The sequence below is a fragment of the Somniosus microcephalus genome, chromosome 4, assembly GCF_052327205.1.
Source record: "Somniosus microcephalus isolate GS21.2 chromosome 4, FLI_Smic_1.0, whole genome shotgun sequence".
In the NCBI taxonomy this organism is placed as follows: Eukaryota; Metazoa; Chordata; class Chondrichthyes; order Squaliformes; family Somniosidae; genus Somniosus; species Somniosus microcephalus.
The window spans coordinates 49,629,509-49,656,646 of NC_140990.1; the positions used below are offsets into that span (position 1 = coordinate 49,629,509).

Below are 27,138 nucleotides of genomic sequence, written 5' to 3' on the forward strand. Positions count from 1 at the left end.
CTGTGAATGTAGAGCTGGATTAGTGGACTGTGACGTGTTTACTTGTTCATCTTTTGTTGAATGCATTTGGTGAGTGAATTTAAATTTAAAACCAGGTTTACAGGCGTGATGCTCTATTCACACATTAAAAGTGAGAGAGATGCGATGGGACACACGCTAAGTCCAGCAGCTGAAAATGATTAACAGCCTGGGATTTGTGTTTAGTGATCACCATGTACAGTCCCACGTGTGAAAGAACATTGTATAGAAACTAGACTTGTCTGTTCTGAATTTCTATCCTGTACTTACAGTGATGACTTTTGTAAACTCCTTTTACAGGGTAGTGGAAGGGGAGGATTTACAGACGGGAAACTCAAACCAAACATCACATCAAGATCTGACAGAGTCACTCCATTCATCAGGACCTGAATATCATCGGCCTTTGAATGTGGAAGGAGAAATGTTTGTCTGTTCTGTCTGTGGGCAAAGATTTCAAATATCAGTGTGACTGGAAAAGCACCGAGACATACACACCCGAGTGAGAGTGTTCCAGTGCACTGACTGTGGAAAAAGCTTCAACCAGTTGCACAGCCTGAAAAAACATCGCACCGTTCACAGTGGAGAGAAACCGTACACGTGCTCTGTGTGTGGACGAGGCTTCAACCGATCGTCCAACCTGGAGAGACACAAGGACACCTGCACCATGGAGAAACCGTGGAAATGTGGGGACTGTGGGAAGGGATTCAATTACCCGTCCCAGCTGGAAACTCATCGACGCAGTCACACTGGGGAGAGGCCGTTCACCTGCTCCCTGTGTGGGAAGGGATTCAATTACCAATCCCTGCTGGAAACTCATCGCTACTGTCACACCGGGGAGTGGCCGTTCACCTGCTCCGTGTGTGGGAAGGGATTCACTCAGTCATCCAACCTGCTGACTCACCAGCGAGTTCACACCGGGGAGTGGCCGTACACCTGCTCCCTGTGTGGGAAGGGATTCAATTACCAAGCCCTGCTGGAAACTCATCGCTACAGTCACACCGGGGAGAAGCCATTCACCTGCTCCGTGTGTGGGAAGGGATTCACTAATTCAGCCCACCTTCTGAGACACCAGCGAGTACACACTGACGAGAGACCTTTTAAATGCTCCGACTGTGCGAACTGCTTTAAAAGCTCTGAGGAATTGATTCACCACCACCGAGTTCACACTGACGAGAAACCATTCACTTGCTCTCACTGTGGGAAGAGGTTCAGGAGTTCATCCAATCTCATTGTACACCAGCGCACTCACACTGGGGAGAGGCCGTTCACCTGCTCCATGTGTGGGAAGGGCTTCATTACATCAACACACCTGCTGACACACCAGCGAGTTCACACCAGGGAGAGGCCGTTCACCTGCTCCGTGTGTGCAAAGGGATTCACTAATTCCTCCCACCTGTTGACACACCAGCGAGTTCACACTGGCGAGAGGCCATTCACTTGCTCAGTGTGTGAGAAGGGATTCACTCAGTCATCGAACCTGCTGAGACACCAGCGAGTTCACAGGTGATTGCAGGGGTTGGATTCTGCTGTTATTCACATCCAGGACAGAACCATGTTCATTCTGACAGTTGGGGTTTGTTTCTGCTGATGTTAATAACCTTATAATTGGGCTGGAGTTTAATATTCTGGATATATAGCTGATTGACTTGTCGGGGCTGCAGTGTCCCTTTAAGAACTGCTGTCTGTGATCATTCCCCTTAATTCAGGACTTTCATAATTTTATTGTCAAATAATTTCTTATGAATTTTACTTTAACCCTAAATTGGCCTTTGGTACAAAATCTACAATTTATTGTCTGAAAAGTTCCACTGATTAACATCTCCATTTAGAAAGTGCTGATTAATCCTCGCTGACAATTCATGAATTGCAACAGTTATACATTCCTTTCTGGTGCAAAAACACAAAAGGAAAAGCGGCCCAACCATGGCTAACAAAGAAATTAAGGACAGTATTAGATCCCAGGAGGAGTCATATAAAGTTGCCTGAAAAAGTAGCAAGCCTGAGATTGTGAGCAGTTTAGAGTTCAGCAAAAAAGGACCAAGAGATTGATTAAATGGGGAAAAATAGTGTATGAGAGTAAACTTGCAAGGAACATAAAAGTGGACTGTAAAAGCTTCTACAAGTATGTAAAGAGAAAAAGATTAGTGAAGACAAATGCAGGTCCCTTACAGTCAGAAACGGGAGAATTTATAATGGGGAACAAGGAAAAGGCAGAGCAATTAAACAAATACTTTGGTTCTGGCTTCACGGAAAAGGACACAAATAACTTTCCAAAAATGCGAGGGAACCAAAGATCTAGTGAGAAAGAGGAATTAAAGGAAATTAGTATTAGTAAAAAAAAGTAGTGCTGGAGAAATTAATGGGACTGAAAGCTGATAAATCCCCAGGGCCTGATAATCTGCATCCCAGAGCACAGGAAACTTTCGATTTACCGGCACCTAAATAACCGGAAATCTCGGTTAACCGGCAAAATTCAGGAGTAGGTTTTTCTTCATATTCTACTTGCGTTCCTCCATCTGTTGCTGTGCAACGGTGTGTCTGCAGCTGTTGCTAAGCTAGAGACACTTGGAACTTGTGGCCATTGTTCTGCAGTTGTTGCTAAGCAACAGGGTTTGTTGCTTTATACGGAGCTGTCAGCTCTCCGTATCTTTTACTATAGCGTTCGGTCATCCGGAATTTTTGATGAACCGGCACCATGTCGGTCCCATCCGTGCCGGATAAAAAAAAGTTTCCTGCACTAAAAGAGGTAGCCATGTGTGGTAAACCATTTTTATCGTTCACTATTGTTACACTATAGTTATCACTGTTGTATTGTTATCACTGTTCTCACTGTTGTATCACTATACGAGGTCACCTCTTGTCGCGCTGTTATACCTGGGCTGACCACCTCCGACTCCGCCCATGGCTCCACCTACCTGCCCAGGTATAAAGGTAGTCGACTGGCTGGTATTCCTCCTTGTTGGACCCGATCACCCACGAGGGTGGGCTCTGTTATTTAGTCAACAAAAACCTTTAGTTACGTTCCTAACTCGTCGCTTTTTATTGGATGAATTGATAGGTATATCAATTTTATTGACTAAATTTTAAAGATGTCTACTACTGGCCAGCCAGAAGCCCTCCCAGAAGCATAGCCACAGCAGCTTTCAGACACCGGGCTACACCAGCCACACCAGCCGGCTTGGCTGCAAGCCCTCAAACCACCGTACCTGGATCTAAACCCACAGGCAGCAAACTCAGCCCTCGACTTCAAACACTGGCTGGGCTGCTTCAAATCCTACCTGGAAGAATCCGGCGTCCCTCAGAGATCCAAACTAAGAGTTCTGAACGCCCAAGCGAGCCCGAGAGTATACGCACTCATCCAGGACACGACTACATACGAGGCCGCTATCAACCTACTGAAACAGCAGTACCGGAGCCCGGTAAATTACATGTACACCAGGCACCTCCTAAGATCCCGCCCGCAACAGCCAGGAGAGCCTGTAGCTGAATTTTTACGGGCGCTAAGAGCACTCGGCAGGAACTGTGACTTTAAAGCGGTGACGGCTGTTGAAAATACGGAAGATAATATCCGCGATGCCTTTGTGAAAGGCCTACGGTCCGACTACTCACGGCAAAGACTGCTTGAAGCTAAAGACCTCGACCTGGACAAAGCTGAAGCCCTCGCTCTCTCCCTAGAGGTGGCCCATCAGGACCAGGAGGCGTTTTCCAGGTACTGCTCGCGACCCTGGGACTCGGGCCCGACCCCTACCGCAATACCCTTCGCAGCGCCGCCCCCGGGACCTACCTCAGCGTCGGCGTCCCGGACCCGACCGGGACCGCCACCCCCGGTACCGGCTCCGACATCGGGCACCCGCGATCGGGCCGCCGGCTGCTTCTTTTGCGGCCAGGAGAAGCACCCGAGGTCGCGCTGCCCAGCCAGGAACTCTACCTGCTCAACCTGCAGGAAGAAAGGCCACTTCTCTAAGGCCTGCAGGAGCGGATCTTCAGAGGCCAGCAGTGCCTCATGCGAACTGTGGGGGAGGCCATCTTCTTTCAAGGCAACTGAGGCCAGCATCCCCACACGTGAGTCATGGGGGTGGCCATCTTTGATCAAGGCAACCGACCCCAATAGTGCCTCATGTGAGTTATGGGAGCAGCCATCTTCTCCGCCATTTTGTCCTACCTCGTGGGAGACGCCATTTTACCCACCACGCCCGACTGCCACCGGGCCTCCGGACCCGACGACCGCCTCGCCCGCAGACGACAACGACTCGCTTACCTACACACTAGCCTCCGTCACTCTGGATCAAGCCCGCCCACACCACCTGTCCAAGTCGATGATGGACATCAAAGTAAACGGCCACGCCACGACCTGCCTGTTCGACAGCGGAAGCACGGAGAGCTTCATCCACCCAGACACGGTGAGCCACTACTCCCTCCCTGTCCTGCCAACGCGCAACCGAATCTCGATGGCATCGAGGTCCCACGCCACTGACATTAGCGGCTACTGTGTTGTGACCTTGTCGGTTAAGGGTACGGAGTATAAAAATTTTAAACTCCTCGTCCTCCCCCAGCTCTGCGCTGCCGTCCTACTAGGGCTGGACTTCCAATCCCACGTCCAAAGTGTAACCCTAGCATACGGTGGACCCCTCCCCCCACTCACAGTCGACAACCAGCGAATGTTAAACCGCCCACCGCGTAACACCTGCAGCCTATCCACCCTCAAGGTGCCGCCACCTTCCCTGTTCGCTAACCTCACCCCCGACTGCAAACCCGTCGCTACCAAGAGCAGGCGGTACAGCGCTGGGGACAGAGCCTTCATTAGCTCTGAGGTGCGGCGCCTCCTGAAAGAGGGCATTATCGAGGGGAGCAACAGCCCCTGGCGTGCCCAGGTCGTGGTCGTTAAGACCGGCGATAAAAATCGCCTGGTCATCGACTACAGCCAGACCATAAACAGATACACCCAGCTGGACGCATACCCCCTTCCCCGCATATCTGACATGGTCAATCAGATTGCACAATACCGCGTATTCTCGACCATCGACCTTAAGTCGGCCGACCACCAACTCCCTATCCACCCCGAGGACCGCCAGTACACCGCCTTCGAGGTGAATGGGCGCCTATACCACTTCCTTAGGGTTCCCTTCGGTGTCACCAACGGGGTCTCGGTCTTCCAAAGGGAGATGGACCGGATGGTTGACCAGAACGGACTGCAGGCCACATTCCCCTATCTAGATAACGTCACCATCTGCGGCCGCGACCGGCAGGACCATGACGTGAATCTGGAGAAATTCCTCCGTACGGCCCAACGGCTGAACCTCACCTACAATAAGGAGAAATGTGTGTTTAACACCTCGCGCCTTGCCATCCTTGGCTGTGTAGTAGAGAACGGACTCATCGGCCCCGACCCCGAAAGAATGCGCCCCCTCATGGAGCTACCCCTCCCCCACTGCCCTAAGGCACTTAAGAGAACCCTGGGGCTCTTCGCCTACTATGCCCAATGGGTGCCCAATTATGCGGACAAAGCCAGACCCCTCATGAAGTCCACATCCTTCCCCCTCACGGAGGAAGCGTGCGCGGCCTTCTCCCTCATCAAGGGAGACATAGCCAAGGCCATAATGCACGCAGTGGATGAGTCCATCCCCTTCCAAGTGGAGAGCGATGCATCCGACTTCGCCCTAGCCGCTACCCTTAACCAGGAGGGGAGGCCGGTGGCCTTCTTCTCAAGGACCCTACCGGGCCCCGAGATCCGACACTCGTCGGTCGAGAAGGAAGCCCAGGCAGTTGTGGAGGCGGTACGGCGCTGGAGGCATTACCTGGCAGGCAAACGATTTACCCTCCTCACCGACCAACGTTCGGTTGCTTTCATGTTTAATAACAAGCTGAGGGGCAAAATCAAGAATGACAAGATCTTGAGGTGGAGAATCGAGCTATCCACCTACGATTATGATATCTTGTACCGGCCAGGTAAGCTGAACGAACCCCCTGATGCTCTTTCACGAATTACATGCGCCAGCGCGCATATTGATAGACTTCAGACCCTCCACAACGACCTCTGCCACCCCGGGGTCACCAGACTTTACCATTTCATTAAGGCCCGCAACCTGACCTACTCCATCGAGGAGGTCAGGACCATGACCAGGAACTGCCAGACCTGCGCCGAGTGCAAACCGCACTTCTATAGGCCGGACAGAGCAAGCCTGATCAAGGCCACCCGCCCCTTCGAGCGCCTGAGCATCGACTTTAAGGGGCCTCTACCGTCATCTGACCGCAATGTGTACTTCCTCAACATCGTTGATGAGTACTCCCATTTCCCTTTTGCCTTCCCCTGCCCAGACATGACCAGTACCACGGTCATCAAGTGCCTGAACGACCTCTTCGCCTTGTTCGGGTTCCCGAACTATATACATAGTGACTGGGGCTCCTCCTTCATGAGCGAGGAACTCCGTCAGTTCCTACTAGCGAGAGGTATTGCAGCAAGTAGGACCACCAGCTACAACCCCCGAGGGAACGGCCAGGTGGAAAGAGAGAACGCGACGGTATGGAAGGCCGTCCTCTTAGCCTTAAAGTCTAAGGGCCTCCCAACCTCCCGCTGGCAGGAAGTCCTCCCGACAGCGCTGCACTCCATCCGGTCACTACTTTGCACTGCCGTTAACGCCACCCCCCATGAACGAATGTTTGTTTTCCCCAGGAAGTCGACTACGGGAACCACTCTACCAACCTGGCTGACCTCTCCGGGGCCCGTCTTGCTGCGAAAGCACGTGAGGGCCCATAAAACGGACCCCCTGGTCGAGAGGGTGAACCTCCTGCACGCCAACCCCCAGTACGCCTACGTGGCTTACCCAGACAGGCGGGAGGACACTGTCTCCTTACGAGACCTCGCACCCTCGGGCACTCCGGAGACACCACCTTTTCCCCCCCCCCCCACCACCCCCCCAATTCCAGCCCAGGTAGACGGCATGCCGGAACCCCACGAGCCTTCGCCGACCACGCAGACACCAGCATTAACACCGGATAATGCAGCACCGCCGCTGCGACGATCGGAGAGGCTTACGAGGCCTCCGGACAGACTGACATACCAGAACTGGTAGTACACTTCACCCCGCCGGACTCAAATCTAAACAAGGGGTGAATGTGGTAAACCACTTTTATCGTTCACTATCGTTACACTATAGTTATCACTGTTGTATTGTTCTCACTGTTCTCACTGTTGTATCACTATACGAGGTCGCCTCTTGTCGCGCTGTTATACCTGGGCTGACCACCTCCGACTCCGCCCATGGCTCCACCTACCTGCCCAGGTATAAAGGTAGTCGACTAGCTGGTATTCCTCCTTGTTGGACCCGATCACCCACGAGGGTGGGCTCTGTTATTTAGTCAATAAAAACCTTTAGTTACGTTCCTAACTCGTCGCTTTTTATTGGACGAATTGATAGGTATATCACCATGGAAATAGTGGATACATTGGTTATCATCTTCCAAAATTCTATAGATTATGGAACAGTTCCGGCAGATTGGAGGGTGGCAAATGTAACCCCACTATTTAAAAAAAGGAGGGAGAGAGAAAACCAGGAACTACAGGCTGTTTAGCCGAACATCAGTAGTACGGAAAATGCAATATCAACGGGATTAGAAGAAAGTCAACATGGATTTATGAAAGGGAAATTGTGTTTGACAAACCTACTGGAGTTTTTTGAGGATGTAACTGGTAGAATAGATAAGGGAGAACCAGTGGATGTGGTGTATTTGGATTTTCAGAAGGCCTTTGATAAAGTCCCACATAAGACGTTAGTGTGCAAAATTAAAGCACATGGGATTGGGGGTAATATACTGGAATGGATTGAAAATTGGCTAACAGACAGGAAACAGAGTAGGAATAAATGGGTCTTTTTCGGGGTGGCAGGCGGAGACTAGTGGGGTTCCGCAGGGATCAGTGCTTGGGCCCCAGCTATTCATAATATATATCAATGATTTGGATGAGGGAACTGTAATGTATGTGCCTTTAAGAGCCCCCTGTGTACTGTAATGCTGGTAATGGCCACTCGGGCTATATAAGCCTGTATATTGTGTTGTATCAGTTAGTTCACCTCTAGACTTTGTTCAGTAAACACCTGTGAAACCAACTCCTGCCTTCAGTGTCTCTATTAACACACGGACACAACAGTGGCGACGAATTGGAAATGGACTTACCTGCAATTCGGCAGCACCTCAAGGACATCGATTCCTCAGACGTCCAAAGTCGAAGAAAAGCAAGAAAAAGAAAAAGATGTGGTTTCACCAGCTAGCCGAGCTGGTGGCAGGTACTACAATAATCCTTCCTGGGCGTCGGGCTGGGGCTCCATCGGCTGGCTCTGCAGCGAGGCCAAGCAGCGAAGGCGGAGGCAAGCAGTAACAGACGGGGAGGGAGCACTTGGGAGATGGCTGGCGCTGCAAGCAGGTCGGCGTTCAGACCTAGCAGAGAGAGTCCAGCGGGAACGAGTCTCCACCTGTAAATAAAATAAAAATAAAAATTTTAAACCGCGGAAAACAGCGTTGTCATCGGCAGCAGCGGCGGGGAAGCACCATATCTTTTCTGCAGGAAAGAAAGAAAAGCGCGGGAAGCGCCATTTTTTTTCCAGGATGCCTAAGGCTGGCAATATTGATGCTTTTGATAACGATATAGAGGATTGGACCACATATGTGGAAAGAGTGGAGGTATATTGCACCGCAAATGGAATAGAACATGATTTTAAAAAAGCGTCAGTACTTCTAAATCTAATGGGCGCAAAGGCATACGGGCTGTTACGAAACTTAATCACTCCAGCCAAACCAAAGGACAAGAATTTTAAGGAAGTTGTTGATACCCTAAAGGAGCACTTAAACCCAACACCGCTGCTGATAGCGGAACAATTCAAATTCTTCAAGAGGAATCAACACAAGAATGAAAGTAACGCTGATTACCTCACTGAATTAAGAAAGCTATCAAAGCACTGCCAATTCTGGGCAGGACTAGCAGATTATCTTCGAGACAAATTCGTCCGCGGTCTCCTAAGTGAAGGAACACAGAAAAGGCTGCTTTCTGAGAAAGATTTGACACTGGACAAGGCTTTCAGTATGGCTGTATCATACGAAGCCGCCGCAAGAGGAGCTGCAGAGATACAGCAAAAGACACAGGACTTCGGCACCCATGAAATGACACAGGGTTTTGAGAGATGTTATCGCTGCGGCAGATCCACCCATGACCAGAGGGACTGCTGGTTCAAGGACAAAGCATGCAGGCAATGCGGAAAGATTGGACACATTGCACGGGTATGCCGATCTGGACAAAAAAAATCCACGGACAGGAAAAAAAAAATCAATAAAGAAAAGTACAGAAAGGTACAAATGATGACGGACAGTAGCTCCGAAGACCAGAAGAGCGATAGCGACTCCGAAAACGAGACGAAGCTGTCTCAAATTACATAATGTAATTGCCAAAGCAGATTACCAGACCATTTGGGTTACCCTCACGATAGCAGGGTCCCCAGTTAAAATGGAGCTAGATACAGGATCAGCTCTGACCGTCATAAATCGACGGGATTACGAGCGGCTATTTCCGCATATACCTTTAAAAGACACATCCATTATCTTGAAAACATATACGGGGCAGAAAGTATACCCCAAAGGAAAAATAAGGGTGCCTGTTGTATACAACGGCAAGGAAATACAGAAGTTGTATTTATACGTTCTACAAGATGGTGGTCCACCGCTGTTGGGACGTGAATGGATCAGGAAAATACGTTTAGACTGGCACTCCATTCAGGCACTGACTGTGACCAATAAGGAAAAAAATGATGATGATGTCATACCTGAACGATTAAAAGACATCTTGGCCAACGCCAAGGAAGTGTTTCAAGAGAAACTAGGAACCTTGAAAGGCATCACCGCCTCAATAAAAGTGGAAGATGCAGCAATTCCCAAGTTTTTTAAGGCAAGACCGGTGCCATACGCAATTCGTCCAGCAGTCGAGGCAGAGCTGGAGAATTTGGAAAAGGCAGGCGTATTATCCAAAGTAGATTGGAGCGAGTGGGCAACACCCATCGTCCCGGTCATGAAGAAAACGTTGAATAATGATAAATCTGAAGAACAGAGAAAAATTCGCATCTGTGGAGACTTCAAGGTGACTGTAAACCCGGTCCTTCACACGGTACAGTATCCTCTTCCGAGGATAGAAGATATTTTCGCCTCACTATCCGGAGGGAAACGTTTCACCAAAATTGACTTGGCACAGGCATATCTACAGATGGAGGTTGAAGAGGCCTCTAAAAAGCATATCACGATAAATACACACAAAGGCCTGTACCAGTACAATCAACTGGTTTTCGGAGTAGCATCCGCTCCAGCTATCTGGCAAAGAGCTATGGAGCAAGTCCTCCAAGGGATTCCGGGGACTCAGTGCTACCTAGACGACATCCTTGTAACAGGAGAAAACTACAACGAGCACCTTGCCAATTTGGAGCAGGTGCTCACTAGGCTGAGAGAACGGGGCCTATGAGCAAATCGCCCCAAGTGCGAATTTTTCCAGAAACAAATATATTGTGGCCACATAATTAATAAGGAAGGGTTGCATAAGTCACCTTAAAAAATTGAAGCGGTCATAAAAGCCCCAGCACCTGAAAATGTTTCACAATTAAGGTCGTTCCTGGGATTCATAAATTACTATCATAAATTTTTACCGAACTTATCAGCTCTTCTGCACCCTCTTAATGAACTGCTACAAACAGGAATAATTTGGAAATGGAGCGAAGACTGTAAACATGCCTTCCATAAATGCAAAGACTTAATCACATCCAAAGACATTTTGGCTCATTACAACCCATCACTGCCAATCAGACTGGCGTGCGATGCATCCCCTTATGGTGTAGGAGCGGTATTATTGCATAGATTCCCTGATGGCTCGGAACGGCCGATAGCTTTTGCGTCACGCTCATTGAACTCAGCTGAGCGTAACTATGCCCAAATCGACAGGGAAGCACTCAGCCTGGTATGGGGATTGAAGAAATTCAACCATTACCTACAGGACAAAAATTTACCTTGTTGACTGACCATCAACCCCTCATCTCCATATTCAACCCTAAAAAGGGTGTTCCCGTTATGACAGCGCAAAGGCTACAGAGGTGGTCCCTTTTTCTAGGGGCACACCAATATAACATAGAATACAAAGGATCAAAACAGCATAGGAATGCTCACGGTTTATCGCGCCTACCGTTGCCAACGGTAGAAGAGGCACCTACCGTAGACCCAGTGGAGATTTTCCACTCCACCATAGTCGAATGTCTACCAGTAACAAATTCTGCCATTGAAAGGGAAACTAGAAATGACCCGACTCTCACGAGTCTACGATTTAACAGTGAAGGGATGGCCAGCACATGGCGAACCACTGTTGCCAGCATTCTCGCAAAGAAAACAGCTGTCAGTGTGCCGAGGAACCTTGATGTGTGGATCCAGAGTGGTGATTCCACCCAAACTCCAGGATAAAGTGCTAAAGGAGCTTCATGAGGGGCATCTGGGTGGAGTGAAAATGAAGAACCTAGCCAGGGCGTTTGTATGGTGGCCAGGTATCGAAGGAGACATCGAAGAAATGACCAAGAGCTGCCTAGGATGCCAGAAGGTCCAAAACGCTCCACCACAAGCCCCTCTACATCCATGGGAGTGGCCCTCATCTCCATGGCAAAGGGTACACATCGACTTTGCTGGTCCATTTATGGACTCAATGTTCTTAATCGCGGTTGATGCACACTCCAAGTGGCCGGAGGTAATGAAGATGTCCTCCACCACCACGGAAAAAACCATCACAGTATTAAGGACCATATTTGCCAGGAATGGGCTGCCTGAACAGATCTGTTCTGATAATGGACCGCAATTTGTGTCCAAAGAATTCAGGAAGTTCTTAAAAAAACAATGGGGTTAAGCACTACACGTCCGCCCCATACCATCCCGCCACCAATGGATTGGCTGAAAGGTTTGTCCAGACCTTCAAGAAGGCCATAAAGGCCATGGGTAATGAAGACATAAAACTTCAGCATAAGGTGGATAACTTCTTGTTTGCATACAGGAATGCAACACATATGGTTACAAACCAAACTCCTGCCATGATGTTCTTCAATAGAAGCCTAAGATGCCGGCTGGATTTGATCAAGCCAAACATCAGAAGGGACGTGGAGAACCGGCAATTTCAAGGCATGAATGAAAGGCCAACTAGAACCTTCCAGATAGGTCAACAAGTTTTGGCCCGGGACTACCGTACCGAGAAATGGCAGCCTGGAACTATCTGCATACGACTAGGACCGCTGATGTATACCGTGGACATTGGAGAAAGCATAATAAGGCGCCATGTTGACCAGATCATAGAGTCATCCAAAAAGGGACAACCTACACCACAACTCTATACGCCTAATGATGCGCTATCAATTACTCATAAAAGACAGAGTTAAGAGAGTAACTAAAGGCTTTTATTAACAAAAGAATGAAGGTCTGCCTCGAGTGGTTGACCGGTCCAGAATACAAAGGGCTGGGGAGCAGTCACCTTTATACTAGGACTTGTGGGAGGAGTCAGCCGAGGCATGTCCAGGCATGTACACAGTGGAATACAAACAGTGGTTTACCACACCTAATGATGAAGTAGAGATACCCATGGTATCTACCTCCGATCCGGTGATACTGGAACCCGATGAACCCGACACTGGCATTCAAGCCGAATCAGCCTTGCCAAAAGAACCTACTACACCACCAGAAACTACTACACCACTAAGGCGTTATCCGGACCGAGTCAGGAAGCCTCCAGAGAGACTGACTTATGATTGATTAACTGCAGCAATGTGTAGATTATTGTTCTTGTAACATGTAATTAATGATTACTTAAAATATTATGTACTGGTTGGCTAAAAGAGGAGGAATTGTAGTGTATGTGCCTTTAAGAGCCCCCTGTGTACTGTAATGCCGGTAATGGCCACTCGGGCTATATAAGCCTGTATATTGTGTTGTATCAGTTAGTTCACCTCCAGACTTTGTTCAGTAAACACCTGTGAAACCAACTCCTGCCTTCAGTGTCTCTTAACACACGGACACAACAGGAACCAAATGTAATATTTCCAAGTTTGCTGACGATGCAAAATTAGATGGGATTGTAAGTTGTGAGGAGGATGCAAAGAGGCTTCAAGGCAATTTAGACAAGTTGAGTGAGTGGACAAATACATGGCAGATGCAGTATAATGTGGATAAATGTGAAGTTATCCACTTCAGTAGGAAAAACAGAAAGGTAGAGTATTATTTAAATGGTGATAGATTGGGAAATGCTGATGTACAAAGGGACCTGGGTGTCCTTGTACACCAGTCACTGAAAGCAAACATGCAGGTGCAGCAGGCAGTTAGGAAGGCAAATGGTATGTTGGCCTTCATTGCCAGAGGATTTGAGTACAGGAGCAAGGATGTCTTACTACAGTTATACAGGGCCTTGGTGAGACCACACCTGGAGTACTGTGTGCAGTTTTGGTCTCCTTACCTAAGAAAGGATGTACTTGCCATAGAGGGAGTGCAGCGAAGGTTCACCAGACTGATTCCTGGGATGGCAGGACTGTCGTATGAGGAGAGATTGGGTCGACTAGGTCTGTATTCACTAGAGTTTAGAAGAATGAGAGGGGATCTCATTGAAGCGTATAAAATTCTGACAGGGCTCGACAGACTGGATGCAGGGAGGATGTTTCCCCTGGATGGGGGGTCTAGAACGAGGGGTCACAGTCTCAGGATACGGGGTAGGACATTTAGGACTGAGATGAGGAGAAATTTCTTCACACAGAGGGTGGTGAACCTGTGGAATTCTCTACCACAGCAGGCTGTGGAGGCCAAGTCACTGAATATATTTAAGAAGAAGATAGATAGATTTCTAGACACAAAAGGCATCAAGGGGTATGGGGAGAGAGCGGGAATATGGTATTGAGATAGAGGATCAGCCATGATTGCAGGGAGGTTTGCTAGTGCTGTTGGGAAGGATTTAAACTAGTTTGTCAGGGGGCTGGAAACCTAACTGCAGGCCCAGACTGGAGAGAAACAAAGCTGGAAGTGAAAGTTAGAAAAGTAGTCAGCAAAACTAATAGGGAGTAGAAACAAAGGCCAACAGTAAAGAGGGTCAACGTGCAGAAAAATATTGAACAGGCAAAGTTGAAGGCACTTTATCTAAATGCACATAGCATTCGCAACAAGGTGGATGAATTCCACAAATAGAAGTAAATGGGTATGATGTAATTGCCATTACAGAGACATGGTTGCAGGGTAACCAAGGCTGGGAACTGAATGTTCCAGGGTACTCAACATTTAGGAAGGACAGACAGAAAGGTAAAGGAGGTGGCGTAGCACTGTTAATAAGGGATGAGATCGGTATGGTAGAGCTAAAAGATCTTGGCTTGGCAAATTGTGATGTAGAACCGGAATCAGTTTGGGTGGAACTGAGAAACAGCAAAGGGTGGAAAACATTGGTGGGAGTTGTGTATAGGCCACCAAACAGTAGTGGTAATGTAGGGCACAGTATCAATCAAGAAATTAGAAGTGCATGTAACAAGGGCAATACGGTAATCATGGGGTCTTTAATCGACATATTGACTGGGCAAATCAAATTACCACTAATGGTGTGGAGGACGAATTCTTGGAATGCATGTGAGATGGTTTCCTGGATCAGTATGTGGAGGAACCAACCAGGGAACAGGTTATTTTGGATCTGGTACTGTGTAATGGGAAAGGGCTAATCAATAATCTTGTGGTAAAGGGGCCTTTAAGGACAAGTGACCATAATATTAAATTTTACATTAAGTTTGAGAGTGATGTAGTCCAATCTGCAACTAAGGTCTTCAATCTAAACAGAAGAAACTACAAGGGTATGAGGGATAAGTTGGCCATGGTAGATTGGGAGACTACACTAAAAGGTATGAAGGTGGAGTAAATGATTAAGAAGGCCAATGGAATGTTGGCTTTCATTGCTAGGGGGATAGAATATAAAAATAGGGAGGTATTGCTTCAGTTGTACAAGGTATTGGTGAGACCGCACCTGGAATACTGCATACAGTTTTGGTGTCCATACTTAAGAAAATACATACTTGCTCTCGAGTCAGTACAAAGAAGGTTCACTCGGTTAATCCCGGGGATGAGGGGATGGACATATGAGGAGAGGTTGAGTAGATTGGGACTCTACTCATTGGAGTTCAGAAGAATGAGAGGCGATCTTATTGAAACATAAGATTGTGAAGGGGTTGGGTCGGGTGGATGTGGGGAGGATGTTCCCGATGATGGGTGAAACTAGAACTAGGGGGCATAGTCTTAGAATAAGGGGCTGCTCTTTCAAAACTGAGATGAGGAGGAACTACTTCACTCAGAGGGTGGTAGGTCCATGGAATATGCTGCCCCAAAAAGCTGTAGAAGCTACATCATTACATAAATTTAAAACAGAAATAGACAGTTACCTAGAAGTAAAGGGAATTAAGGGTTACGGGGAGCGGGCAGGAATTTGGACATGAGTCTAGGTTCGGATCGGATATGGCCCTGTGGGTAGCGGAGCGGGCCCAGGGGCCGTGTAGCCTGATCCTGCTCCTATTTCGTGTGTCTAATTCTGTTAGATTCAGGAGATGGTTCTGTGATAGTAGATTGGCGGTTAGGATCAGATCAGCCATGATCTTATTGAATGGCGGAGCAGGCTCGAGGGGCCGATTGGCCTACTCCTGCTCCTATTTCTTATGTTCTTATGTATGAAGGTGGACATACAATGGCTAACATTCAAGATAATAATGCATAATTTACATCAAACATATATTCCTCTAGGGCATAAAAACCCAAAAGGAAAAGTGATCCAACCATGGCTAACTAAAGAAATTAAAGCTAGTATTAAGTCAAAGGAGGAAGCTTATAAAGTTGCCAGAAAAAGCGGTCAGCCTGAGGATTGGGATCTTTTTTAGAAGTCAACAAAGGGGGCCAAGAAATTGATAAAGAAAGGGAAAATAGAATATGAGTGATATACCTATCAATTCCTCCAATAAAAGGCGAAGAGTTACGAAGGTGACTAAAGGTTTTTATTGACTAAATAACAGCCCACTCTCGTGGGTGATCCGATCCAAGCAGGAGGAATACCAGCCAGTCGCTCACCTTTATACCTGGCCTGGTGGGTGGAGCCAAGGCGGAGTCGGCAGTGGTCATCCCAGGTATAGCAGTGTGGCAAGAGGCGACCTCGTACCGTGATACAATAGTGGTCAGTGATACAGTTATAACGAACAGTGGTGAACAGTGCTAACGATAGTGAACGTGGTATAGGCGCCCATTCGCCTCGAAGGCGGTATACTGGCGGTCCTCAGGGTGGATAGGGAGTTGGTGGTAGGCCGACTTCAGGTCGATGGTCGAGAATACTTTATACTGTGCAATCTGATTGACCATGTCAGATATGCGGGGGAGGGGGTATGCGTCCAGCTGGGTATATCTGTTTATGGTCTGGCTGTAGTCGATGACCAGGCGGTTTTTATCGCCGGTCTTTACGACTACGACCTGGGCACGCCAGGGGCTGCTGCTCCCCTCGATAATGCCCTCTTTCAGGAGGCGCCGCACCTCAGAGCTAATGAAGGCTCTGTCCCCGGCGCTATACCGCCTGCTTTTGGTAGCGACGGGTTTGCAGTCAGGGGTAAGGTTAGCAAACAGAGAGGGTGGCGGGACCTTGAGGGTGGAGAGGCTGCAGGTGTTACGCGGTGGGCGGTTTAACGTTTGCTGGTTGTTGACTGTGAGTGGGGGGAGGGGTCCACCGTATGCTAGGGTTACGCTTTGGAGGTGGGATTGGAAGTCCAGCCCTAGTAGGACGGCAGCGCAGAGATGGGGGAGGACGAGGAGTTTAAAGTTTTTATACTCCGTGCCCTTAACCGACAGGGTCACGACACAGTAGCCGCTGATGTCCGTGGCGTGGGACCTCGATGCCATCGAGATTCGGCTGCGCGTTGGTAGGACAGAGAGGGAGTAGTGGCTCACCGTGTCTGGGTGGATGAAGCTCTCCGTGCTTCCGCTGTCGAACAGGCAGGTCGTGGCGTGGCCGTTCACTTTGATGTCCATCATTGACTTGGACAGATGGTGCGGGCGGGCTTGGTCCAGGGTGACGGAAGCTAGTGTGTAGCTGAGCGAGTCGTTGTCATCTGCGGGCGAGGCGGTCGGGCGTGGTGAGTAAAATGGCGTCTCCCACGAGGTAGGGCCCCATGAGGCACTATTGGGGTCGGTTGCCTTAATCAAAGATGGCCGCCCCCATGACTCATGTGTGGGGATGCTGGCCTCAGTTGCCCTAAACAAAGATGGCCGCCCCCATGACTCATGTGTGGGGATGCTGGCCTCAGTTGCCCTAAACGAAGATGGCCGCCCCCATAGTTCGCATGCGGCACTGCTGGCCTCTGAGGATCCGCTCCTGCAGGCCTTGGAGAAGTGGCCTTTCTTCAGGCAGGTTCTACATATGGAGTTCTTGGCTGGGCAGCGCGACCTCGGGTGCTTCTCCTGGCCACAAAAAAAACAGCCGGCGGCCCGATCGCGGATGCCCGATGTCGGGGCCGGTGCCGGGGGTGGCAGGGCCGGTCGGGTCCGGGACGCCGACGCAGAGGTAGGTCCCGGGGGCGGCGCTGGGAAGGGTGCTGTGGTAGGGGTCGGGCCCGAGTCCCAGGGTCGCGAGCAGTACCTGGTGAATGCTTCCTGATCTTGGTGGGCCACTTCCAGGGAGATAGCGAGGGCTTCAGCTTTTTCCATGCTGAGGTCTTTAGCTTCCAGCAGTCTTTGCCGTGAGTACTCGGACCGTAGGCCTTTCAGGAATGCGTCGCGGATATTATCTTCAGTATTTTCGGCTGCCGACACCGATTTAAAGTCACAGTTCCTGGCGAGTGCATATAGCGCCTGTGAGAATTCGGCTACTGATTCTCCTGGCTGTTGCGGCCGTGATCTTAGGAGGTGCCTAGCGTACATGTAGTTTACCGGGGTCCGGTACTTCTGTTTCAGCAGGTTGATGGCGGTCTCGTAGGTAGTCATGTCCTCGATGAGAGTGTATACTCTCGGGCTCAGTTGTGCCTGCAGGACACTTAGTTTGGATGCCTGAGGGACGCTGGATTCTCTCAGGTATGATTCGAAGCAGACCAGCCAGTGTTTAAAGTCTGCGGCTGAGTTTGCTGCTCGTGGGTTCAGGTCCAGGTACGGCGGTCTGAGGGCTCGCAGCCAAGCTGGCTGGTGTGGCTGTGCTCCTGGGAGCTGCGCTGGTGGCTCCTCCGCCGGTTGTGACTCGTTGTCGGACATCATTAAATTTAGTCAATAAAATTGATATACCTATCAATTCCTCCAATAAAAGGCGAAGAGTTACGAAGGTGACTAAAGGTTTTTATTGACTAAATAACAGCCCACTCTCGTGGGTGATCCGATCCAAGCAGGAGGAATACCAGCCAGTCGCTCACCTTTATACCTGGCCTGGTGGGTGGAGCCAAGGCGGAGTCGGCAGTGGTCATCCCAGGTATAGCAGTGTGGCAAGAGGCGACCTCGTACCGTGATACAATAGTGGTCAGTGATACAGTTATAACGAACAGTGGTGAACAGTGCTAACGATAGTGAACGTGGTTTACCACAATGAGCACAAACTAGAAAAAATATAAAAACGGATTGTAAAAGCTTCTATCGGTATGTGAAAAGGAAAAGACTGGCGAAGGTAAATGTAGGTCCTTTACAGTCAGAGACGGGAGAATTTATAATGGGGAATGAGGAAATGGCAGAGAAATTAAATAAATACTTTGTTTCTGTCTTCACGGAGGAAGACACAAAAAACCTCCCAGAAATACGAGAAAACCAAGGGTGTGGCGAGAATGAGGAACTTAAAGAAATTATTATTAGTAAAAAAACAGTACTAGCAAAATTAATGGGACTAAAAGTCGATAAATCTCAAGGACTGGATGACCTACATCCTAGGGTTTTGAAAGAGGTGGCCATTGGGATAGTGGTCGCATTGGTTGTCATCTTCCAAAATTCCATAGATTCTGGAACGATTCCTGCAGATTGGAGGATAGCAAATGTAACCCCGCTATTTAAGAAAGGAGGGAGGGAGAAAACAGAGAACTACAGACCTGTTAGCCTCACATCATGAGTAAACTAGGCCTGTATTCTCTTGAATTCAGAAGAATGAATGGGGATCTCATTGAAGCATACAAAATTATTACAGGGCTTGATAGGGTGGATGCTGGGAGAATGTTTCCCTTGGCTGGGGAGTCGGTACTAGGATCACTGCTTTTTTTGATATATATTAATTACTTAGACTTGGGTGTACAGGGCACAATTTCAAAATTTGCAGATGACACAAAATTTGGAAGTATAGTGAACAGTGGGGAGGATAGTGATAGACTTCAAGAGGACATAGACAGACTGGTGGAATGGGCGGACACGTGGCAGATGAAATTTAACGCAGAAAAGTGCGAAGTGATACATTTTGATAGGAAGAATAAGGAGAGGCAATACAAACTAAAGGGTACAATTCTAAAGGGGATGCATGAACAGAGAGACCTGGGGTATGTGTGCACAAAGATCCTGGGCTTCATAAATAGAGGCATAGAGTACAAAAGCAAGGAAATTATGATGAACCTTTATAAAACACTGGTTCGGCCTCAACTAGAGTATTGTGTCCAATTCTGGGTACCGCACTTTATGAAGGATGTGAAGGCCTTAGAGATGGTGCAGAAAAGATTTACAAGAATGGTTCCAGGGATGAGGGACTTCAGTTACGTGGATAGACTGGAGAAGCTGGGGTGGTTCTCCTTAGAGCAGAGAAGATTGGGAGGAGATTTGATAGAGGTGTTCAAAATCATGAGGGTTCTGGACAGAGTAGATAGAGAGAAACTGTTCCCATTGGCGGAAGGGTCGAGAACAAGAGGACACAGATTTAAGGTGATTGGCAGAAGAACCAAAGGCGACATGAGGAAAAACTTTTTTACTCAGCGAGTGGTTAGGATCTGGAATTCACTGCCTGAAAGGATGGTGGAGGCAGATTCAATCGTGGCTTCCAAAAGGGAGTTTGATAAGTACCTGAAGGAAAAAGAATTGCAGGGCTACGGGGAAAGGGCGGGGAGTGGGACGAGCTGAAGTGATCTTGCAGAGAGCCAGCACGGGCTCGGTGGGCTAAATGGCCTCCTTCTGTGCTGTAACCATTTTATGATTCTATATATGTCGAATAAATCAGCTTTGTTTCAAACACAATATGTCGAGTCCTTGACGTCTCCAAGATAAGAGGAGACTATTTGATGTCCTGTTACTGACTGCTCCATGTTTGGGCCTTTTCTCCTTTCTAACTCTAGATTATTTCAAGCACTTTGTCTGATCTGCCCCCGGGATGAGCAGATTCCTCCCTCACCTCCCACACTGCACCATCTATGTTTAAATAAGGGGAGAGTGTAAACCCGGGGAGTCCGCCGTATTCACCGGGCGAAATGTACCAGTGGCAGCGATGGACCAGGAGTGGAGTTTCAGCCCCAATATCTCACTCTCTCCACACAAGTCGAGATCAGCATTAGCCCCCCGCCCCGTGTTCACCTCCTCCACCCCTTGAAGCCCAATCGGGTGAAAGAAGGACACCCTCTGTATAAAGAGACTCCTTGTGTTCTCTCCCACCACTCGAATCCCTCAGGTATCTGGGGAAGTGCACAGACTCACAGCTAAGGGTTCGACAATGGAAACACCAGGGGAGCAATGGACCGCCTGCCCAGAACCCTGAATGGTTCAAAAGGGACCGACCCAATCCCATTGGTGATCATTAAAGGTGGACAAATGTAAGAAGTCACACAACACCAGGTTATAGTCCAACAGCTTAATTTGAAATCACAAGCTTTCGGAGCGCTGCTCCTTCATCAGGTGAAGTGGAGAAATGCATAAAGACACAGCTTATATAGTCAGAGAATAAGGTCAGATGTTTACAGGTAATCTTTCCAACTGCCATTTATCACAACTCGGCAGAGAGATAATCACAGCAATCAAAGGTGTGAATGGTGTCCAAACAGGTCAGTCAGGAAAACATTACATCAAAGAACAATGAGGTGGGGTCACAAGGGGTCAAATATTGCAGATGCTGGGGTCTGTATGAAAAACAAAAAAAGACAAAAAACATTTTTTTTGCTGGAAATCACAGCAGGTCCGGCCGCATCTGTGTAGAGAGAACAAGCCAATGTCGACTCGAGTCTGGATGACCCTGCATCAGGTGGTGTTACATGTAGCTTGACATGAACCCAAGATCTCGGTTGAGGCCGTCCTCATGGGTGCGGAACTTGGTTATCAGTTTCTGCTCGACGATTTTGCGTTGTGTGTCTTGAAGGCCACCTTGGAGAATGCTTACCCGAAGATCGGAGGCTGAATGTCCTTGACTGCTGAAGTGTTCCCCGACTGGGAGGGAACACTCCTGCCTGGTAATTGTTGCGCGGTGTCCGTTCATCCGTTGTCACTTCTCATTAGAACAAAGCAGGGTGAGAGGAGATGTGAGTGAGGTGTTTAAACTTGATCAATGACACCAACCAAAATATCAGAGACACTGCCTGTCCCTCAGGACCTGTGTCCAGGGGAGAAGCTGATGGGTTTATCAGATCATCTTTGGGTTAAATGTTGTGCTCGTGGAGCTGAGCCCCTAGTGTCAGCATCAAACACTCTCCAGTCGGGTACAGCACGGGTTAGATACAGAGTAAACCCATCAGCCGCTCCCTGACACAGATACCGAGGGACAGGGAGTGTCCGGGACAATGACATTTCTCACTCAATAAGGTATAAATTGATCCTGTACCTCTCCCCATTAATCCTGGGCTCCACACGGGGCGAATCCTGCTCCTGTTTCCCTTCCTGTAACAGCACTGAGCTAAACCCAGCCCATAATGAGCAGGGCCCAGGGAGATTGGTTGCTAGGCATTGCAGTGATGTCATAAAGCAGGGCCATTCAGCCCAGCTGGTCGTCTCCTTGTCCCTTTAATGGTGGAGAGCCGGGACACCCTGTCTCCAAACACATCCCACCTGTTCATACTGAGAATCCCCGGGGAAGGCCCAAGGCCCAGAGTGTGGAACACAACCAAGGGGGAAAGAGGAGGAGAGAAGGGGACGTAAATCAAGGAGTCAGGACTGAGGGACACGAAGCTTCAGTTTTAGAGCCTGTGGACTTCAGGAGCGGAAGACTGAGTTCAGTAGTTTTAGGATCCAGGGAGAGAATAAGGAGCAGATGGGGAGACTGGTGTGGATTCCAGCACAGTGAGGATGTCGGGGGAGGGAGATTGTGTTGGGCCGTGTATTAGGGGTGTAGGAGGGACAAGAGAGGAAAGGTCAGAGGAGCAATTACTGCAGCAGTGCCGATAAATAGTGAGAGAGAGAGAAGGTGGGGGTTCGAGTGGACCAGGGACAGTCTGTTAAACTCTCTGTTTGCTGTGACCAGTTTTCCTTCGGTTAAAAATGGCCTCCTGTAGCCCAGTGACACAAACAGCCCATTAAACTCCACCAATGGCCTTTGGTCTGGTGAGGTCTCCCTTTGTGAAACATCGGCTGTTGTTAAAGCTTTTCATTCTGACACGCTCACACTGAGAAATGAGCTGCAGAACTGCCGACACCGTCTGCTTTAAGGAGACGTTTCCCTTTGGAGGTCGGATTGTCCATTGAGTCTGATTAAACTGATGTTAAAGTAACAAGGCTGCTTTGCCCCGTGACAATAACAGATTATCAGAATATTTCCCATAGGTTAAAATCCAATATTACAGGGGTTCACTGCCTGGATGGTTGAAGTGGACCCTGTGATATAATAGAATTTTCTGTCCTGTCAGACTTGGACATCTTGTAGATCCATCTTTTAACAAGTTGTGGGATCTCAGTTCTCAGATGGATTCCACTCAGTTTGTAACTAGTCCTCAATCAGCTCGTCTTATTGTCGAGATATCAAGGACCCGACACACTGCGTGTGTGGGAAACAAAGCTCATTTATTTGGCATTGATACAGATTAAACTCCAGCCCAGTTATAGGGGTTACTGACATCAGCTGAAACAAACCCCAACTGTCAGAATGAACAAGGTTCAGTCCTGGATGTGATTAACAGCAGCAGTAACAGCAGAATCCAACCCCTGCACTCACTTGTGAACTCACTGGTGTGCCCACAGGTTGGATAAATTAGTGAATCCCTTTGCACACATGGAGCAGGTGAACGGTCTCTCTCCAGTGTGAGTGTGTTGGTGTGTCAGCAGATATTTTGTGCTTTTAAAGCTCTTCTCACAGTCAGAACATTTAAAAGGTCTCTTATTAGTGTGAACAAGTTAGTGTGTCCGGAAGTTGGATGACTGAGTGAATCTCATCCCACATACACAGCAGGTGAACGGCTTCTCCTCACTGTGAACTCGCTGGTGTGTCAGCAGATGGTTAGACTGAGAAAATCCCTTCCCAGACAATGAGCAGGTGAATGGCCTCTCCCCAGTGTGAACTCGCTTGTGTGTTAGCAGGTTTGATGATTCTTTGAAAGTCTTCAGGCAGTGAGAGCAACTGAATGGTCTCTCCCCAGTGTGACTGCGTCGATGAGTTTCCAGCTAGGATGGGTAATTGAATCGCTTCCCACAGTCCTCACACGGTGCGGGTGTCCTTGTGTCTCTCCAGGTTGGATGATCAGTTGAAGCCTCATCCACACACAGAACACATGTACGGTTTCTCCCCGCTGTGAACGGTGTGATGTTTTTTCAGGCTGTGTAACTGGTTAAAGCTCTTTCCACAGTCAGTGCACTGGAACACTCTCACTCGGCTGTGTGTCTCGGTGTTTTTCCAGTCACACTGATGTTTGAAATCTTTTCCCACAGACATAACAGACAAACATTTCTCCTTCCACATTCAAAGGCCGATGATATTCGGGTCCTGATGAATTCAGTGACTTTGTCAGATCTTGACCTGATGTTTGGTTAGAGTTTGTGGTCTGTAAATGCTGCCCTTCTCACAGCCTGTAAAAAGAGTTTACAAAAGTCATCACTGCAAAGCAAGGATAGAAAATCAGAACAGACAATTCTAGGTGCTGACACTGGCTGGGTTCAGTTCTACACTCACTGGTTCCCCTCCCTCCCCTCCCCTGAAGGTGCTGACTCTGGCTGGGTTCAGTTCTACACTCGCTGGTTCCCCTCCCTCTCCTCCCCTGAAGGTGCTGACTCTGGCTGGGTTCAGTTCTACACTCGCTGGTTCCCCTCCCTCTCCTCCCCTGAAGGTGCTGACTCTGGCTGGGTTCAGTTCTACACTCACTGGTTCCCCTCCCTCTCCTCCGCTGAAGGTGCTGACTCTGGCTGGGTTCAGTTCTACACTCACTGGTTCCCCTCCCTCTCCTCCCCTGAAGGTGCTGACTCTAGCTGGGTTCAGTTCCACACTCACTGGTTCCCCTCTCTCTCCTCCCCTGAAGGTGCTGATCCTGCCTGTGTTCAGTTCTACACTCACTGGTTCCTCTCTCACTCCTCTCCTGAAGGTGCTGACTCTGGCTGGGTTCAGTTCTACACTCACTGATTCCCCTCTCTCTCCTCCCCTGAAGGTGCGGACTCTGGCTGGGTTCAGTTCTACACTCACTGGTTCATAAGAACATAAGAAATAGGAGCAGAAGTAGGCCATTCGGCCCTGCGAGCCTGCTCCGCCATTCAATAAGATCATGGCTGATCTTCTACCTCATCTCCACTTTCCTGCACTATCCCCATATCGCTTGATTCTCTTAATATTCAAAAATCTATCGATCTCTGTCTTTAATATACTCAACAACTGAGCCTCCACAGCCCACTGAGGTAGAGAATTCCAAAGATTCACCACCCTCTGAGTGAGGAAATTTCTCCTCATCTCAGTCTTAAATGGCCGACCCCTTATTCTGAGACGGTGACCCCTGGTTCTAGATTCTCCAGCCAGGGGAAACATCCTCCCAGCATCCACCCTGTCAAGCCCTTTAAGAGTTTTGTATGTTTCAAAGAGATCACCTCTCATTCTTCTAAACACGACGGAATATAGGCCTAGTCGACTCAATCTCTCCTCATAGGACAATCCCCCCATCCCGGGAATCAGTCTGTTGAACCTTCATTGCACTCCCTCTATGGCAAGGAGACCAAAACTGTACACAATACTCCAGGTGTTGTCTCACCAGGGCCCTATATAATTGCAGGAAGATGTCTTTACTCTTATAGTCAAATCCTCTTTTAATAAAGGCCCACCTTTCGTGAAGTGTTCCGGCCACTTTATTAAACACACAGCAGAAGCACATTAATCTGATAGATCACTGACACACGAGCAGCCAGTGGTGTGGAGCCTCCTGAGAGTCCAGCCCCTTTAAGAACATAAGAAACTAACTGAAGTGCCCGGTGGTGCCGAGGGATTTTTGAGGGCATGTTGTTGTTGGAAGAGAGAGAAAGAGAGCGACTGGGGGGGAAGACAGAGAGCGACTGGGGGGGAAGACAGAGAGTGACTGGGGGGGAAGAGAGAGACAGCGACTGGGGGGAAGAGAGAGAGCGACTGGGGGGAAGAGAGAGAGCGACTGGGGGGAAGAGAGAGAGCGACTGGGGGGAAGAGAAAGAGCGACTGGGGGGAAGAGAGAGAGTGACTGGGGGGAAGAGAGAGAGCGACTGGGGGGAAGAGAGAGAGCGACGGGGGAAGAGAGAGAGCGACGGGGAGAAGAGAGAGCGACTGGGAGGAAGAGAGAGAGCGACTGGGAGGAAGAGAGAGAGCGACTGGGGGAAGAGAGAGAGCGACTGGGGGGAAGAGAGAGAGCGACTGGGGGGAAGAGGGAGAGCGACTGGGGGGAAGAGGGAGAGCGACTGGGGGGAAGAGAGAGAGCGACGGGGGGGGAAGAGAGAGAGCGACGGGGGGGGGAAGAGAGAGAGCGACTGGGGGGGAAGAGAGAGAGCGACTGGGGGGGAAGAGAGAGAGCGACTGGGGGGGAAGAGAGAGAGCGACTGGGGGGGAAGAGAGAGCGACTGGGGGGGAAGAGAGAGAGCGACTGGGGGGGAAGAGAGAGAGCGACTGGGGGGGAAGAGAGAGAGTGACTGGGGGGGAAGAGAGAGAGCGACTGGGGGGGAAGAGAGAGAGCGACTGGGGGGGAAGAGAGAGCGACTGGGGGGGAAGAGAGAGAGCGACTGGGGGGGAAGAGAGAGAGCGACTGGGGGGGAAGAGAGAGCGACTGGGGGGGAAGAGAGAGAGCGACTGGGGGGGAAGAGAGAGAGCGACTGGGGGGGAAGAGAGAGAGCGACTGGGGGGGAAGAGAGAGAGCGACTGGGGGGGAAGAGAGAGAGCGACTGGGGGGGAAGAGAGAGAGCGACTGGGGGGGAAGAGAGAGAGCGACTGGGGGGGAAGAGAGAGAGCGACTGGGGGGGAAGAGAGAGAGCGACTGGGGGGGAAGAGAGAGAGCGACTGGGGGGGAAGAGAGAGAGCGACGGGGGGAAGAGAGAGAGCGACTGGGGGGGAAGAGAGAGAGCGACTGGGGGGGAAGAGAGAGAGCGACGGGGGGGAAGAGAGAGAGCGACGGGGGGGAAGAGAGAGAGCGACTGGGGGGGAAGAGAGAGAGCGACTGGGGGGGAAGAGAGAGAGCGACTGGGGGGGAAGAGAGAGAGCGACTGGGGGGGAAGAGAGAGAGCGACTGGGGGGGAAGAGAGAGAGCGACTGGGGGGGAAGAGAGAGAGCGACTGGGGGGGAAGAGAGAGAGCGACTGGGGGGGAAGAGAGAGAGCGACTGGGGGGGAAGAGAGAGAGCGACTGGGGGGGAAGAGAGAGAGCGACTGGGGGGGAAGAGAGAGAGCGACTGGGGGGGAAGAGAGAGAGCGACTGGGGGGGAAGAGAGAGAGCGACTGGGGGGGAAGAGAGAGAGCGACTGGGGGGAAGAGAGAGAGCGACTGGGGGGAAGAGAGAGAGCGACTGGGGGGGAAGAGAGAGAGCGACTGGGGGGGAAGAGAGAGAGCGACTGGGGGGGAAGAGAGAGAGCGACTGGGGGGGAAGAGAGAGAGCGACTGGGGGGGAAGAGAGAGAGCGACTGGGGGGGAAGAGAGAGAGCGACTGGGGGGGAAGAGAGAGAGCGACTGGGGGGGAAGAGAGAGAGCGACTGGGGGGGAAGAGAGAGAGCGACTGGGGGGGAAGAGAGAGAGCGACTGGGGGGGG

General features: G+C 49.7%; 1 protein-coding gene across 1 annotated transcript in view; it reads left to right on the forward strand.

The window, feature by feature from the left end:
• Positions 1-610: 610 nt before the first annotated feature.
• Positions 611-27,138, forward strand: part of LOC147118825 (uncharacterized) — a 165,548-nt gene continuing 139,020 nt past the window's right edge. Inside the window, exon 1 of the mRNA XM_085983978.1 lies at positions 611-1,485. Within this exon, the coding sequence (XP_085840104.1) occupies positions 683-1,485 (803 nt within the window). The 5' untranslated portion in view covers positions 611-682. The remainder of the gene's footprint in view (positions 1,486-27,138) is intronic.